The sequence below is a fragment of the Peromyscus californicus genome, unplaced genomic scaffold (assembly GCF_007827085.1).
Source record: "Peromyscus californicus insignis strain IS unplaced genomic scaffold, ASM782708v3 Scaffold_20__1_contigs__length_68692818, whole genome shotgun sequence".
In the NCBI taxonomy this organism is placed as follows: domain Eukaryota; kingdom Metazoa; phylum Chordata; class Mammalia; order Rodentia; family Cricetidae; genus Peromyscus; species Peromyscus californicus.
Window position 1 is genome coordinate 35,730,778 of NW_026294503.1, and position 16,471 is coordinate 35,747,248.

General features: G+C 38.6%; 1 protein-coding gene across 1 annotated transcript; it reads left to right on the forward strand.

Moving 5' to 3' along the window:
- Positions 1-6,761: 6,761 nt before the first annotated feature.
- Positions 6,762-8,050, forward strand: LOC128116249 (nucleophosmin). The gene has a single exon (XM_052747423.1). The coding sequence runs from the start codon at positions 6,854-6,856 to the stop codon at positions 7,730-7,732; it is 879 nt and encodes a 292-aa protein (XP_052603383.1). The 5' UTR covers positions 6,762-6,853; the 3' UTR covers positions 7,733-8,050.
- The last annotated feature ends 8,421 nt before the right edge of the window (positions 8,051-16,471 follow it).

The window sequence follows — 16,471 nt, forward strand, 5'->3', positions numbered from 1 at the left end:
TGACATTTGCTCTTCCCATCAGATATGACTGTGCCACAGCAGTACTTGAAAGCATACGGCTCTTCTTCAGAAGAAGTGTGACCTTCAAATTGCAGCATACAGTGGCCTTAGCTTTTGTTCTATTAGTGTGAATGAGGAACTCTATTAAGATGTATTCTCTTTTGACCCCAATGTCAGCCATCTTCCACTGTTGGTCTTGTCTTTCCACCTCACTTTAAGGGAAAAGCCTTGAGTTACATTTGCAAAGAATGCATATTTATTCATAAATCAGTTCTGAACTAGCACCAACCTACATACTGCTCCCCCCATATAAACTGTCTTCATTGGAAGCATTCAATAACTAGTTCTTCAATTTATCATTCCTGTTGCTCACTTGCTTTAGCTAGCCCCATTATTTCAAAAGTACCTCAATCTATGCTGCTGGTTGACTATGATAGTTATTAAATTTACCTTTCATGGTGGTATGGAAGGAGTATGAAGAAAGATAGGGTTTGTGTATAGAATGGGGAAACTGTCCCCAGAGCTCAGGAAATCAGAGTGGTGGTAGTATGAAGCCCATTGAAAAAACAAAGGGACATCCAAACTGTTACATGCTCCTCTCTCCACCACCACCCCTCCATCCTTCATCTCTCCACCCTTCCTGTTTCTTTGTCTCTTTATCTCTTTCTATATGTCTATATAATATACACACATAGATATACACATGTATGTGTATATATGTGTATATATGCACAGATGTTTCTCCATGTCTTCCAAGATGGGAATATTTAAGGTACCTACAAAGTGACCAACCTACAAACACCATGGAAAAAAATGGAACATGCATGATTCCACAGTGATAATTTACCACCAACTTGAGCTACGTAAATGAAGCCCCAGTTGGCCAGCAGCTTGCTCACAGCCATATAACCATCATGAAGAAAGGTTCCTTGCATTCAGTGTTATATATGCTACCAGGTTGCTATAGTAGGTCCCAACATTACCTTTTTCACTCTTAAAAGACTTTCATAAATGAGTCAGATTCATCTCATAGTAAGAAATGAAAACCAGCACTGTTGCCCTGGAGTAATGTGCATTTGCAATTAGAATATTATCCAAGCAGGTCATAAAAAATAACTAGGGAGACATTAAGAGGCAGGAGTGTTATCATTAAAGAGGACGACCCAGCAGTGGCCCATAAACATCACCCACAGACACAGTCCTCCAGTGCCTGATGCAATCATGAGTTCCAAGATTTTATCTCTGAAACTGTCTCTTGAGAGAAGAGTTATTGAAGACTTTCTCAGCCATTAAATCCTTCGGCTGTTGCAAGTGATTAGTTTCTCCATAGATACAGCCTATCTGACCTAGATAGTATGCATTTTATATATAAATGAGAATTGGCAGTCTGCTTTGCAAATGATCCATGCTGTGACATCCTTCTCATGCTCCTACAACACTTCCTGTGTCAGCACCTTTCATAACCTCCCCATAATGCACTATAGTTCTCTATATTGTAACAGGCCAGATTACTGTTACTAAAAAGTACAAGAGCCAGAAAGAATTGCCAGTCATTTGATTTTCAATAATGCATTCATATTCAGTTCAAAAAATATTATATCATTACAACCTTCTATACTTGAGGCAATTTTTCAAATTAGCAACAATTTAAAGATTTGTTTTTGCTTTATGTGTGTGAATGCTTTTACTGGATGCATGTCTGTACATTCCTGCAGAGACCAGAAGAAGATATCAGCACCCTTGCAAGAGGAGTTACAGACTGTTGTGAGCCTCCACATGGGTACTGGGAACAGAACTAGGGGCTCTGCAAGTACATTAAATGTTAACTGCTAAGTCATCTCTAAGTTACCAACTTTTAAATCTGGAGAAAAAGTGAGCATGAGAGAAAATGTTCTGTTTTGGTTTTTGTTGTTGTTTTAAACATAGCTAATATTTTGAATGTGTGCCTTTGCATCTGCATTCTATTAGTGCCAACCAGCACATGGTGAATTATAGGAGAAGCCCCTACTGGTTCCTGCTTACCTCAGCATCCTCATAGGAATTCCCTAATAATCATCATGGGCTGACTAATTATTATAGAGCCACTCAGCCACACCATTCTGTCTGCTGTCTGGAGTCAAGCTGGTCACCTCCATGTGTCTCCTGTCTCTGTAATCAATACATGAAATGTCATTCAGCCAGAGGAGAGAATATCAGCATTTCATGATTATTCCTTCCTGACACTGTGTGCTCCTAGGACCCATTTACATGAACTTGATGTGATTTTCAACAAAGCTCTCAGGACTTTCCACTGGAATTTTCACTCATAATTCAAGTCAGGAGAGTGACCAGCAAATGCCTGGTGTTTACCTTCCTGTCAACATTGTATTAAGGTCTATTTCTGTTTGGAGAAACCTGTAGATGGTCCCAAATATTGACATGATTACTACTTAAAAGCCATGTGCCTCATTCTAATGAATCTTCATTAAATAGCAAGGGAAAGGCATTCATATAGGTTTCACGATCAACTTGTCAACATACAGTTACTCTCAGAGGTGGAGAGAGTATTCACAAATTAGTGCACTAATGCAAACTTGTTAATAAATATAAAATACTCATTCATTGTTAATCAATACCTATGAACAATATCTAGTTCATCGTATGCTACAAAACCAAAGGAAAATATACTCTTCAGCCATTTTCTAATGCATAAAAATTAGCATAGTTGAATTAACAATACTATAGATCATAAATACAAGACGTGAATTTGACCCATGGAACACTTACCTCCAATTAGATACAAAACTGGATGTGTATGCCAACTACTGACATAGTAAGAAAATAGCCATACACAGGTGAATTACACACACACACACACACACACACACACACACACACACACACACACACACAAACACACATACACACACAAACACACACACTACAAGAAAACAGAGTCCACAAAACAATCACACACATTGCTAAATAAAATAGCAGTCGTCAGGCTTGGGTGTGCCATGTTTATTGTTTGGAAGTTGAGGGACTGATTAAACTTTCTAGGATTTGTTTCCTCAGATAGTGTTTATTTTCCTAAATATCATGCAATTTAAGTCAATTTTCTTTCTGTCCTCATCATCCTGTGACATGAATTTTTCCTAAAAAGCTTTTTAATTCAATCCTTCCTTGAGATATTCATCTTTTTTGGAAGATCAGGTCCCTGTTATTCATGAGCTGTGTAATGCTGTATGTAAGTCTTTCTGTGCCTATCTGTCTGTCTGCCCCCCCCCATGTGTTCATGTGTGTGTGTGTGTGTGTGTGTGTGTGTGTGTGTGTGTGTGTGTGTGTGTGTGTTAGGCACTTAATAGGCAACTTAGATATTGAATGATCTATTTTCAGCCTTTTATTCTTTTCAGATCATTACATAAATGGTGACTTAACCGTGCTTAACTTGAAAAATTTTAATTGAAAGAAAAAAAGCGAGGAAGAATGAATGGGAGAAATGAAGAAAACAGGAAGAAAGGGAGGGGAAAGCAGAAGGAAACCTGAACAGAGATAGGAAAGGAACAGTGCAAGCACTACCCTTTACCTTGGTCCTCTACTGGTCACTGTGTCTCAGTACAGTTTAGTGACTTATTTCTCACTGTCCATCTAGTATATCCAAGAAAATTCTCATAGGGAAGGCATCAACTGAGTTTCTTCACTACTGGCCACCTTCTGCCAATGAGAAAGTGACAATTTTGTCTTCCTCCTTCTTCCTTGAAATCTGGCTTCCTTCCCTTGCCTTTTAATTGCAGTAAAGCCTCATTCAATTCTTCTTTCCTCGACAGAAACTTTCTGGATTTTTATTGGTTCTGTAATTGGCTACACAGAGCTCATCTGTGCATATGTGTATGCATGTGTGAGTCAGGCAGATCAGACCTATCTATCTTCAGATACTGAGATATAGTTTTTGGATTTCTGACTTGGGATCACATCCCGATTCATTATTCTGTAAGACAGCATACCAGATATTGTGCAATATTTACTTCTCTGCTCATTCCAATTTTGTCTGTATTGGGAAATTAAGAATGTGAAGGTTCTAATTATTTGTATATATTTGAGAAACATCATTATCCCAGGGTAGGACAGGTCATGACCACACCATTTAAATAGTTGCATAATATCTCAGATCTCCTTCTTACTAATTATTAACCTTTAAACTTACTTTTGCCCTATATAAAATAAAATGTTTTTATTTAGATGAACTCTGAACAGTGTATGTAACACTTTTTTTATAAACTTTGTGATTATCTTGTGAGGATACATTCCTGAGAGGGACGTAGCTTGCAGAGAAATGTGACATTATGAAGATTCCATTGGCAAACTATTATATTCATTCACTGTCACAGCCCTACGTGAAGTAAATATATACAGTTTTTATTTCAATAATTCTGAAATTTCTTTAATAGACTCAAGGTGGGACGTGGGAAGGGACATATCCTCTATAAAGCAGAGTGGAGCTCCTTGATAGAATGCTTGTCTCTCATACACAAGGTACAGAGCTCCAACCTCAGCACTGAAGATCAACAAAGCACCATGAAAAGAGACATCTGGAACAAACTATACCTGAAAAATACTGATGAATATCTAAAAACAGGACAAATATCACTCTTGATACTTGAGAGATAATGGAAACAAAACAATCACAAACTCTGATATGTTTCCTTTTGTCTTATAATACAGTACATTTTCCTGAATATTAAAAACAGATAAACAAAAAACTCAAACACCTTAGATAGGTTTTGAGGAGTTATGACAATTTTTAGCTAAGCCCATCAAGTTTTAAACCTACACACAAAGGTTCCATCTTCCAATAAGTATCATTCTTTGTTGTGGTCATTATTTGTGTTTTTCAGCCAGGCTCTTAGATGCCTGGATTATTAATGGCAGCCTTTGCAATGCCTTCTGAACACCCGCTTTTCTCTTCAGCATTATTCTTTTTCTTGCTCAAGTCAAGGGCAGCTGAGCTGAGCCTGGCTGCATGGCTGAACAAGCAGACAGGTGGCTCCTCTCCTACTTTATGGTGAGCATCAGTGAGGAAAACAATGCAGCTGGTGGTGTGTTTCCTGTGCCAGCTTACTCATCCCAGGAAGCTAAAATGATCCCAGTGTGACCATTGAATAAATATGAAAGATCCTTTGGTAATGTGATGTGTCAAACTTTGAGACTCCCGTTTTCTACCAGCTCTATAATTCAGCTTCAGATCCCAGGCTACACTTATCAGGGATAACTACATCAAGTGGTATAAAATATAACAGAAATAAATACTACAGAAAATAACCCTTGGTTCTCTGCACCCATACCCATGTTTGCCTTGATGAAGCAAAGCATCATGGTATAGCCCCACATTCATCAGCATCCACAAGCACCAGTGTGTGGCCTGATTCCACTAGCTGCTGACAATGCGGGGTGACATTTTTTCTTTGGTTATTAACCAAGCAGTGACGGTCTCTAGATGGCAAGGGAATAACATGAAGAATTTCAAACAAAAACGTATCAGTCAGAAAGTTGGCTTATTTTTTTTTGTTTTTTCTGCAAAGATTTTTTTTTTAATTTACAAAACAAAAACCATGTCTTTTATTTTACACATGTGAGTCTTGTGCCTGCATTTTTGTCTGCTCATCGAGTGCATGCCGGATGCCTGTGGAAGGCAGGAAAGGGTTTCAGAACCTTAGGAACTTTAATTACAGACAAATGTGAGCCACCATGTGTGTCCTGGGATTAAAACTCCAGTCCTCTGGAAAAGCAGACAGTGATGTTAAAAACCAAAGCTTCTCTCTACCACCTAATTTCAATGTTGGGTGAGGCACAGGGGCACACTCTTTTAATCCCAGCACTCAGGTGTCAGAGGAAAGTGGGCATCTGTGATTTGTGAGTTCCAGGCCATCAAGATCTCCATAGAGAAATTCTGTATCAAGAAGGAGGAGGAGGAAAAAAAAGGAAGAAGAAGGTGGAGGAGGAGGAGGAGGAGGAGGAGGAGGAAAAAGAGGAGGAAGAAGAAGAAAGAAGAGGAGGAAGAAAGAGAAGGAAGAGAAGGGGAAGGGAAAGGAGGAGGAGGAAAGAAGGAGCAGGAGGAGGAAGAAGAAAGGAGCAGGAGGAGGAAAAATAAGAATTCGAATGACCCTTCCTTTAATCCATAAGAATTCAGTGAACTAGACGTTACCCCTTTTGTGAACTAGGAAACTGAGGGTCCCTGAGGGTAAGAAGAAGTTTATACCATGTAACTCATAAGACAGCCCATGAGATTTAGAAGCCAGTCTTTCTCAAAGGTCATGCATTCCTGTGAATTGCATTCCCTCCCTCATGCTATAGGAGTCTCAGAAGTTCATGAATGTCTGGATTCTCCATCTAAAGGTTTTGGAAGACAGAATACGTGACTTAAAAACAATTCATGCATTCTGTCTGTGGCTGTGAGACCATTACTGGTGTCCCAATGGGTATCTAACGTTACCCTGAGTGTCTTGAACAGTACCATGCTACTCCAAGGTAGGGCACAAGCCCATTAGAAAATGAAACAACTTAAATACTACATATATATATGTAGATGTATGCAAAATCTGTAAATACAACCTGCTGAATCTATTTTTGTTGTTGTATGGATATGTTGTCAATGTATGCAAAAATCTATAAATACAGCCAGCTGAGTCTATTTTTGTTGCTGTGTGTCTATGGTTTTAAGACTGACAACTTTGTACTCCATAATCAGTCTGGAATCTTATCCTCAAAAGAAGCTGATTCTCCCTGGCGTGATTCCGTCCTGCGTGTCTGTTCTGAGGAGCAGAAGGCAGTTTCCTCCGTCCGACTTCTCTCACACCGAAGTGCGCGCCTCCACCTCATGGAAGACTCGATGGACATGGACATGAGCCCTCTCAGGCCTCAGAACTACCTTTTCGGTTGTGAACTAAAAGCTGACAAGGATTATCACTTTAAGGTGGATAATGATGAGAATGAGCACCAGTTATCACTAAGAACGGTTAGTTTAGGGGCAGGGGCAAAAGACGAATTACACATCGTAGAGGCAGAAGCAATGAACTATGAAGGCAGTCCAATTAAAGTAACACTGGCAACTTTGAAAATGTCTGTACAACCAACAGTTTCTCTTGGGGGCTTTGAAATTACACCACCTGTGGTCTTAAGGTTGAAGTGTGGTTCAGGGCCTGTGCACATTAGTGGACAGCACCTAGTAGCTGTAGAGGAAGATGCAGAGTCAGAAGATGAAGATGAGGAAGATGTAAAACTCTTAAGTATGTCTGGAAAACGATCTGCTCCCGGGGGTGGTAACAAGGTTCCGCAGAAAAAAGTAAAACTTGACGAGGATGATGAGGATGACGACGAAGATGATGAGGATGATGAAGATGATGATGATGATGATTTTGATGATGAGGAAACTGAAGAAAAAGTTCCAGTGAAGAAATCTGTACGAGATACCCCAGCCAAAAATGCACAAAAATCAAACCAAAATGGAAAAGACTTAAAACCATCAACACCAAGATCAAAGGGTCAAGAGTCTTTCAAAAAACAGGAAAAAACTCCTAAAACACCAAAAGGACCTAGTTCTGTAGAAGACATTAAGGCAAAAATGCAAGCAAGTATAGAAAAAGGTGGTTCTCTTCCCAAAGTGGAAGCCAAGTTCATTAATTATGTGAAGAATTGCTTCCGGATGACTGACCAGGAGGCTATTCAAGATCTCTGGCAGTGGAGAAAGTCTCTTTAAGAAAATGGTTTAAACAGTTTGAAATAATTCCATCTTACTTAATTTCTGTAACAGTTGATATATCCGGCTGTCCTTTTTATAATGCAAAGTGAGAACTTTCCCTACTGTGTTTGATAAATGTTGTCCAGGTTCCATTGCCAAGAATGTGTTGTCTAAAATGCCTGTTTAGTTTTCAAGGATGGAACTCCACCCTTTACTTGGTTTTAAGTATGTATGGAATGTTATGATAGGACATAGTAATAGTGGTGGTCAGATGTGGAAATGGTAGGGAGACAAATATACATGTGAAATAAACTCAGTATTTTAATAAAGTAAAAAAAAAAAAAAAGAAGCTGATTCTTCCACTCAGCAGTCAATCGTTGCTTTTAGCTCTCTGTCTAGGGAATATTTTCAATCCCTTTATCTAACAGAGTGTATCAGTGACAAATTGTGGTCCATAATTTCTTTTTACAAATAAATAAATTTAAATTTTTAGTATGTATCATTATATGTATGCCTATGTATCTGTGTATAGTTTTGTGCGTATGAGCACAAATGTCTATGTAGGCCAGGAGAAATTGGGTCCTTTGGAGCTGGATTTACGGACAGTTGTGAGCCATCTGACATGGGTGATGAGAATTAGACTCAGTTCCTCTGTGAGAACAGCACATGCTTTGATTCCTGAGCCATCTCTCCATCTCAAGCATGCTTTGTATTTATTCAATTTTAGTTCGGTAGCTATTTTTGTTATTGTTGTTGAGACAGTCATTTACTATCTAATGTAGCCTGGTCCAGTACTCACTACATGACTCTGGTTGACCTCAAATTTGCCTAATACCCTCCTGCCTCATTAACCCAAATGATAGAATTTAGAACTGAAGTTTTCAAATAATTTTTCTGTCTTTATAAAATTATCTAAGTATCTATCAATTCATATGTTTCACATTAACTCGGAGAATGGTTATAATAGCATAAGATGGATATGTGAACTTTTTCTTGGTGCCAATTCTTGCATTCATTAAGGAAGAGTCAACATAGTTTTCCCCCATAGTTTACTCAACTCAAAACAAATATCCATTAGAAATTTCAGAATCTAATTGAAACTCTAAGAAACAAAACAGACAAATACATCAAAATATATTAAAAGATGAAATATATAATACCAAAAGCAGTCTTTATAAGTCTAACTTTATTCTGACTTACTGTGAACTTAGACTCACCCCTGTGTTCTCATTTCTTCAATACAGTTTCTTGCAAAATCCGTCTTGGGTGAAGGTTAGTTAAGTAGACTTAGGAATAGGGAAGAATAACTCAGATGTTTTCTTTATTCACATGGAAATCTACAAACTGAAAAGTGTGACACAAACAGCGTTGCAGATTGATCACTTCAATCTGGCAGAAAGCTGCAGCAATGAAAATTATTTGTTTGACTCATAACTAGACCAGCTCAATAATACTGAACACTGCCATGGCTGTGGAATATTAGCCTTTATTGGTTTTTCTACATCAGAATCGTGGTGACCCTACAAGCTAATTTTGTCACTCCCAAAACAGGATGAATGTCTACAAAATGTGCATGTTCTTCAACTTTCAAGAAAATTATTGATTTTTTTCTAATTTTAGATAACAGGAATTGTTAAATTGCATGGAATTTGTATTTCTTTTTTCATATTAAGAGTATAAAGTTGGCTTAGTCTATACAGCTTGAAAGAGCAAGTCCGGTCCTGTTTAGTTTTCTTTTTTGTAAACATAATAGTTCATTACCTCTTTTTTAATGCAGTGTAGGAACAAATTGGATCACCTTATTTTGGAGTTCTTATTTGAATGCTCTAAAAAATGAAATAATTCTGAGACTCCCTTTCTTAGTGCAATATGTTTCTCCCAGATGTCAATAACATTGCATATGTCTAGGCTTCCACCACCCAGTCTGGCTGCTTATTTTCCCCAAATGTATCATGATGTTGAAATTCTCTAAGTTTTTATCTTTGTCTCACTCCGTTCCTCTATTTTTACTTTATAATTGATAACACTTCCTGTCACATTTGCAATTATCATACTCTACTGATTCTTACAATTAGGAATATAGACTGATCCTGTCTGTTTTATTTCTCTATCTATGTTTCTTCCACATATATCTGTGTCTAAATAGCATTTGTATCTGTGTCCAATAGCTTTCACTTCCATACTTCTAACTATGCTAAGTTATAGTTTATTTACAACCCGTATGCTACACCACTTTAAGGTAAAATCCTGGCCCTTGCAGTACAAGGTTGGTCTGAACAAGAAATGTCTTTTGTCTGTGCCTCCTCTGCTCCTAGGCTTTGACTATGTCTTCAGTAGACTACCATTACAACATGGGTCATGGCTGAATATCTCTGGAGTCTGAGAAGGTACAGCACTAGCTCATCCTCAGGGTGTAGAGGAGCAACATATTGTAACACACAGGACCTATGCCTCTAACATGCACCTCAGAGTCCCCTTTCAGAGCTTGCTGAATGGTCTAATGACCATCCATATGATGGACAACAGTTGACCGTCACAGCAAGTGCAACTGTGTGCTAAGATCTCTGGGTGTCTCATGTGAGCCACAACCTTTACTGCCCAGAGTCTGACTCTGAACCCCTCTTGTCACCTGTGATCTGGATTTCTGGTCTCTTTTGTTAAGATGTATTTTCTTTATGATTTAATTAAGGGTATTTCCTGTGAGTTTGACCTGAGTTTCTTCTCTTTCCTCTCTACTTATTGGTAGCTTTTTTTTTTTTCATAGTTTCCTAGGTTTCCTGGATGATTTGTGCCTGAATAATTTTAGATTTATCATTGTATTTTACTGAGGTAGCCATTTCTTCTTCTTTGTCTTCAAGACCTGATAGCTTGTCTTCCACCTCACTCAATTTGTTGGTTAGGCTTTTCTCTGAACTTTTTTATTTGCTTTCTTGAGTTTTTCATTTCAAGTTTTATCTGAGTTTGGCTTTTCTTTAGCAATTGCTATTCTTTGTTATGTTCTATTTTCATATCTTTAAAACTAATTTTTTGAAAAATGTTCATATTTGAAAAGCCACATGAAAACATACTTCCATACAAGCTTCCTAAAATGTTTACATGTACTAAAGGAATTTAATGGGGCCACTGTATATTTGGGAGGGCAATGTCATCACTAGACATCTTATGCCACAAAGTAAATTTTTCAGTACCAGGAATGTATTATAATTTGTTGATTCATTGGCCAAAGTGGTCCCATAAAACTCTCATACATCCCAGACTATTGTTAAGGCTATTGGTTACCCTGTATAACCTGATGGTAAGCACTATTGCTGAAGACATAGGGTTACTTCTGTCATCAGACATGGACAATTCAAACCAATAGCAAACTAGAAGCTTTGTCCATGCTGACTAGCATTCACATTCATGGTGCTGAAAGGTACTTTTCATGATACCAGAGGAGAAAAATAAGCATGCATATTACCTGACTACAAACCCTCTGACCTACACAGTGACCTCCCCGTCAAGATACACTTGTGTAATAGCAGCAAATGTGTTACAGATGCAACCAACTACTTTTTGATTAGATTTCAGGCCCACTCCATGAGTTAGATCCCATACCTGACACTACTAATGTTTCCAAGAACCTGAGACTAAATCGGTCATGGGCACTGGAGGAAAACCTACTATTATTCTGTTGAAGGAACACAGCAATAAAATGACTCTTAATGACATAGTTCTGTACCCATAGATCAGAGTGGGGCTCAACCCTGATTAAAGAAGCTTCATCTTGCAGCAGATGGTAATCAGTACAGAGAGCCACAACTGGACAATATGCAAAGAGTGAGAGACTTTGGACCACTCAACCCCAAATAAGATGTCTTTATCAAACCTTCCCCTCAAAACTCAGGGATCTATGGGAAAGAAGAGGCAAAAATTGTAAGAGACACAGGTGGTGGATGGCTCCAAGGAAAGTGTTTTCCAAACACAACAGGACTGATGAACACACAGAGATTGGACAACATGCAGAAGACCCACACAACTTCAAACTAAAAAAAAATCCCAGAACTGAGAAGTGAAGTGGAAACAAAATCCTAGCCCTAATCAAGAAGCAAATAACAATTGATACCTCCTAGGAAAGGGGACTACAGTTTTCTCTACTGTGTAAATCAAACACAGTCTAGGGCAGCAAACACATTCATGCTCAAGAGCAGTTGGGTACCACAAAATGGACTCCATGTTTTCATTTTCTACATTTTGTTTTATTTTGGTATGTTTTATACTTGGTCTGTTTGTTTATATTGAATTTTGTTCTTTTGGATTTGTTTTGTTTGAGAGATAGAGGAAGAGGGCAAGACAGAGACATAGAGCATAAAGAATAGATAATGAGGTAGGGAGAATCTGGGAAGAATTTGGAGGAAGACTATGAACAAGCTGTTTTTGTTTCTTTGTTTTCTGTCTTTTGAGATAGGGCTTCTCTGTGTAGCCCTGGCAGTCCTGGAACTTTCTCTGTAGACCAGACTGGCCTGGATCTCAGAAATCCACCATCCTTTGCCTCCCAAGTGCTGAAATTAAAGGCATACACCATCATTGCCTGGAAAAATATTTATTTATTTGTAATATGCATTGGTGTTTTGCCTGCATTTATGTCTGTGTGAGGGTGTTAGATCCCCTGGAAGTAGAATTACTGACAGTTGGGAACTACCCTGTAGGTGATAGGAATTAAACACTGCTCCACTGGAAGAACAGCTAGTATTCTTAACTGCAGAGCAATCTCTCCAGCCCTGATATATTGCATGGATTTCTTAATTAAAAAATAATTTCACTTGCTGTATTTTGATCACTTTCTTTCCTCTTCTCCCAGTCCTTTCAGATTCCTAATCCATACTGACCCAACTCCCCCATTTTCTTTCTTTTAAAAACAAAACAAAACAATTAAATAAGAAAAAAAATCATGAATGCAAGTGAGAGTGGAGAGAAAACATGAGTTGGAAGAAGCAGAGGGACAAGTGAAATTTAAGTAAATTCAATCTTCATCTACAAAATTTTCAAAGAAATTTAATTAGTATAATTTCTACTTAAAACTGACTTAATTAATTTTAGTAGGATGAATTTATAAGGGAATGCTCACTCGATATTGCTTTGTCATTATTGTGTGCCTGTGTGTGTGTGTGTGTGTGTGTGTGTGTGTGTGTGTGTGTGTCTGTGTCTGTTCTGTGTCTGATATGGGTATATGAATACAGGCACATATGTGTCATCACCCTGGGGTGGATATCAGAAGATAACTTTTAGGAGTTGGTTCTCACTGTCCATTTTATTGAGGCATAGTCTCACTTGTTGATGCTGCCACGGTATGTATTCCAGGTTTGTTGTTGACCCTTGTGGTTCAGGGTAATTCTCCTGTCTCTGTCCCCCACTCCCCCAAAGAGTGCTGGTGTCACAGATGTACATCATCACATTGAGTTTTGTGCACAGGTTGCAAGGGCTCAACTCAGGTAGCAAGGCTTGTGCAGCAAGCCTCTAACCCACTGAGCCGTCTCACCAGCCCTATGACTGGTTTTGAATATATTTTTCTGAAATGTATATTTTAACTATTCTTCTTCTTTTTATTTCGAGACAGGGTCTCTGCGTAGCTTTGCGCCTTTCCTGGATCTCGCTCTGTAGACCAGGTTGGCCTGGAACTCACAAAGATCCACGTGCCTCTGCCTCCCGAGTGCTGGGATTAAAGGCGTGTGCCACCACCACTCCACTATTTTAACTATTATTCTTGATCGACATTAGTTCTATTGTCCTAGCTCAGTGGTTTGACAGTTGTTTTTATGCAACATTAGGGATGACGCCATTCACTTTCTCTACTGTGTTGTTACTGTTCAGAACAATTACTGTGTTACTATGTCACTATTGTTTCATATTAGGTTTTTTTTTTCTTTTCCAGTTGTTTCTAATTGCACTTGATTGTTTTTTATTCCCACTATGAAGTTTCTATTTTGGTAAAAAAGGTTTCACTTAATTTCTTAGGGTGATCTCAAACTTGCCTTCATCCTTTCCTCAGCTGCTCAGTACTACTTACTACGTTCTTATGTGCTGCCGCTCATCTCTGTGTGGGTGTTAGGTAGTCGTGGGTGTGCACAGGTGTACCTGTGCTTGCCTGCGTATGTCCAGGTAGAAACCAGAGATAGGTATTAGTGTCTTCCTCCAGCTAGTGCTTCACCGTAGTTTTTGAGTCAGGGTCTCTCACTGAACCTGGAACTTGCAGTCTGACTAGACTGCCTGGCTAGCAAACCCACGGGATCTGCCTGTCTCTGCTGCTTCCCACTACAACCATTCTGACAGCAGCTGTGTGCTGCCATTCCCCACTGATTTTTTTTAACATGGGTGCTGGAATAAGAACTTGCGCTTGAAGGAACAGCATGTTGCTTACTGGCATCTTCCTTTATTTCTTCATCCATGCTCCTTTACTCCAGGTTTTCAAATGATGGCCTGGGTCCTCTTTGGGATACAGTTTTCAAACCTCAATTAGTGCTCTAAGTGTGTGTGCCAATCCTTTGCTTATCTGGGTATTTAATTTTCACTTCAGGAAGAGATTATTTGGATGGAATTTGTGTTCCGCTGCATTCCTGGAGCCTAAGGAGTCTCAAAGCTCTGTCATTAAGGTCCATGTATTTTAAGCATCTATCGATTGCTGGATTTTCAGCTTTGTTAATGTATCTTGCCTAACTCCTAGAATCTAGGATTTTAACTATGAATTATGTTTGCTGTGTTCATTTATAACCATTTCAATTTTTAGCTTCTATATTGGTTAATTGATACATCAGCTGAGTTCCACACCATGATAGCTTCCCAAAGTTTGTAGCAGTCTCTGTAGCTCAGAGAACCTCGACAGTGTCTTTCCCCAGAATGTCTAAGCAATTCATACATTTCAAGCAACTAATCATGTATTTACTCAAGAGTGGTCATATGCATAACATTTCTTTTTCTGGTTTGCTACAAATAACAAAAAGTGTTTTTAAGGTAGCATATGCCCTGATCTAAAGCTCAGGATACCAATGCACTAGTCCTAGAACAGAAGACCTAAATTTCCCAATTGAGGAAGTCTGAATAAAACTGTAAAACCCCAAACTAAAAATAAAGCCATATATTGCAGAGCAATTCCAGTTTATGAAATCTATTCATCTTTGCAATGAATGTTTCAGCCAGAATTCACCTTCCCACTTTATGTATGAAAGCCATGCAGCCTTGGGGAGGAAAAGTCCAAAGTCACCCTGTTAAGTCACAGTCAGGATGTAGGTAAAGCCTCTCTCTTCTGCTCATTGTAATATCCTCACTATTGTCCCAGCATTGCCATGCTCTTTCCTTACTTCTCAGTTCAGGCTTCTCTGAAAAGCCCTAATTAATTAAATTATGATTGCCTACCTATGACAGTAGTAATGGAGACAATGCAGACTTACATAACTTCACTTGAAAGAGAGAAACCAAGTGTTTCATAACTTTTTTGATAGAGCATAGGCTTAGTTAATTACCATGGTGATTGTCTTGATTGCACTACCTTGATAGACCTATATAGGGAACCCCAGCACTGATAGGCAGGTGATTGGAGGCAAATATTCTCTCAGTCTCACAGCTTTCCCCACAAAGCTTATCTTATTTGTACATCTAAAAAGAAAATAAAAATGACACAACCTCTGGCCTCCTTAGCTCCTTTGTTTGCTTGGCCAGAAGTGTGTCCTGTAGCATCATTTTGTCTCCCCATTGGATTTCATACCTCTCTCGTCTTAGCTCTATGCCTCCTTTGTTATGATTCTTCCAGCTAGGTCTCTACTCAATGAATGGAATCACTGAGGTTATTAGCCACATCATTCCAGGCAGAAATATCTCTAACTACACTTGGCTGGGATAGCTCTATAAGCCCTTTATCATAAGGGAAGCAGAAAGCCATTTTAAATTGAAGCACAATTAGAGACAATGTACTTCAAGGCAAGTGCATTTACATGTACACTAATTAAAGAAATCTTCACAGAATTTTAATGTTGCATATAGTACACTGACGCAAATGTATATTTGGGTATATCTCCCTTTCTTCCGCAAAGCTAAATTGTACAATAAATGCATCTTCATTATAAAGTACTCAAGTTGTTATGGCAACTAGAATTTTGGGTCACACAGAGAATCTATTATTGCTTCCCTTCTCTAATCCTAGAGAAATTGAGCCTTAATATCTGATACAGTGTTAAGAACTGTTGAAAAGGAGGTTTATATTGCTGTCTGTGATGTTATGCCTAACTAGCCTCTTCTTTGGTAAATTTTGTGGTACCTTAAAACTTTGTTCACTTCCTAATACAGCAAAAATAATCTAACATCAAATGTCTTATACTTAATTTGTATGAGTCAGAGGTTGCTATTTTCAGAAAACACACCTTCATTTAACTAGTTCCTGAGTTGTTGTGAGGTCTTCACCAGACAAGACTACTTGGAGTCAGGTTCAAGTGAGTAGTCAGTCTTTATTAGCCAGCTAGTGACTATACTGGGTGTTCTGGATCTAAGTGCAGCTCGAAGTCTTTCCCAGGGTGAGCTTTTAAGCACAAAAATTACATCCTGGGTTGACACACCTCAGTTAGCAAGAATACTCAGCCAAAAGTAGAACTACAGAGGCCAAAAAGCAAGGCTAATACATTTAGGGAATTTCACAGAACTATGGGCTTTGATGGATGAAGTCTTTGTTCTCATTTTGGCAGGTGTTGCTGCCTAAGTGCCAGGTTCCAAGATCTGAACGGTTACTTACAT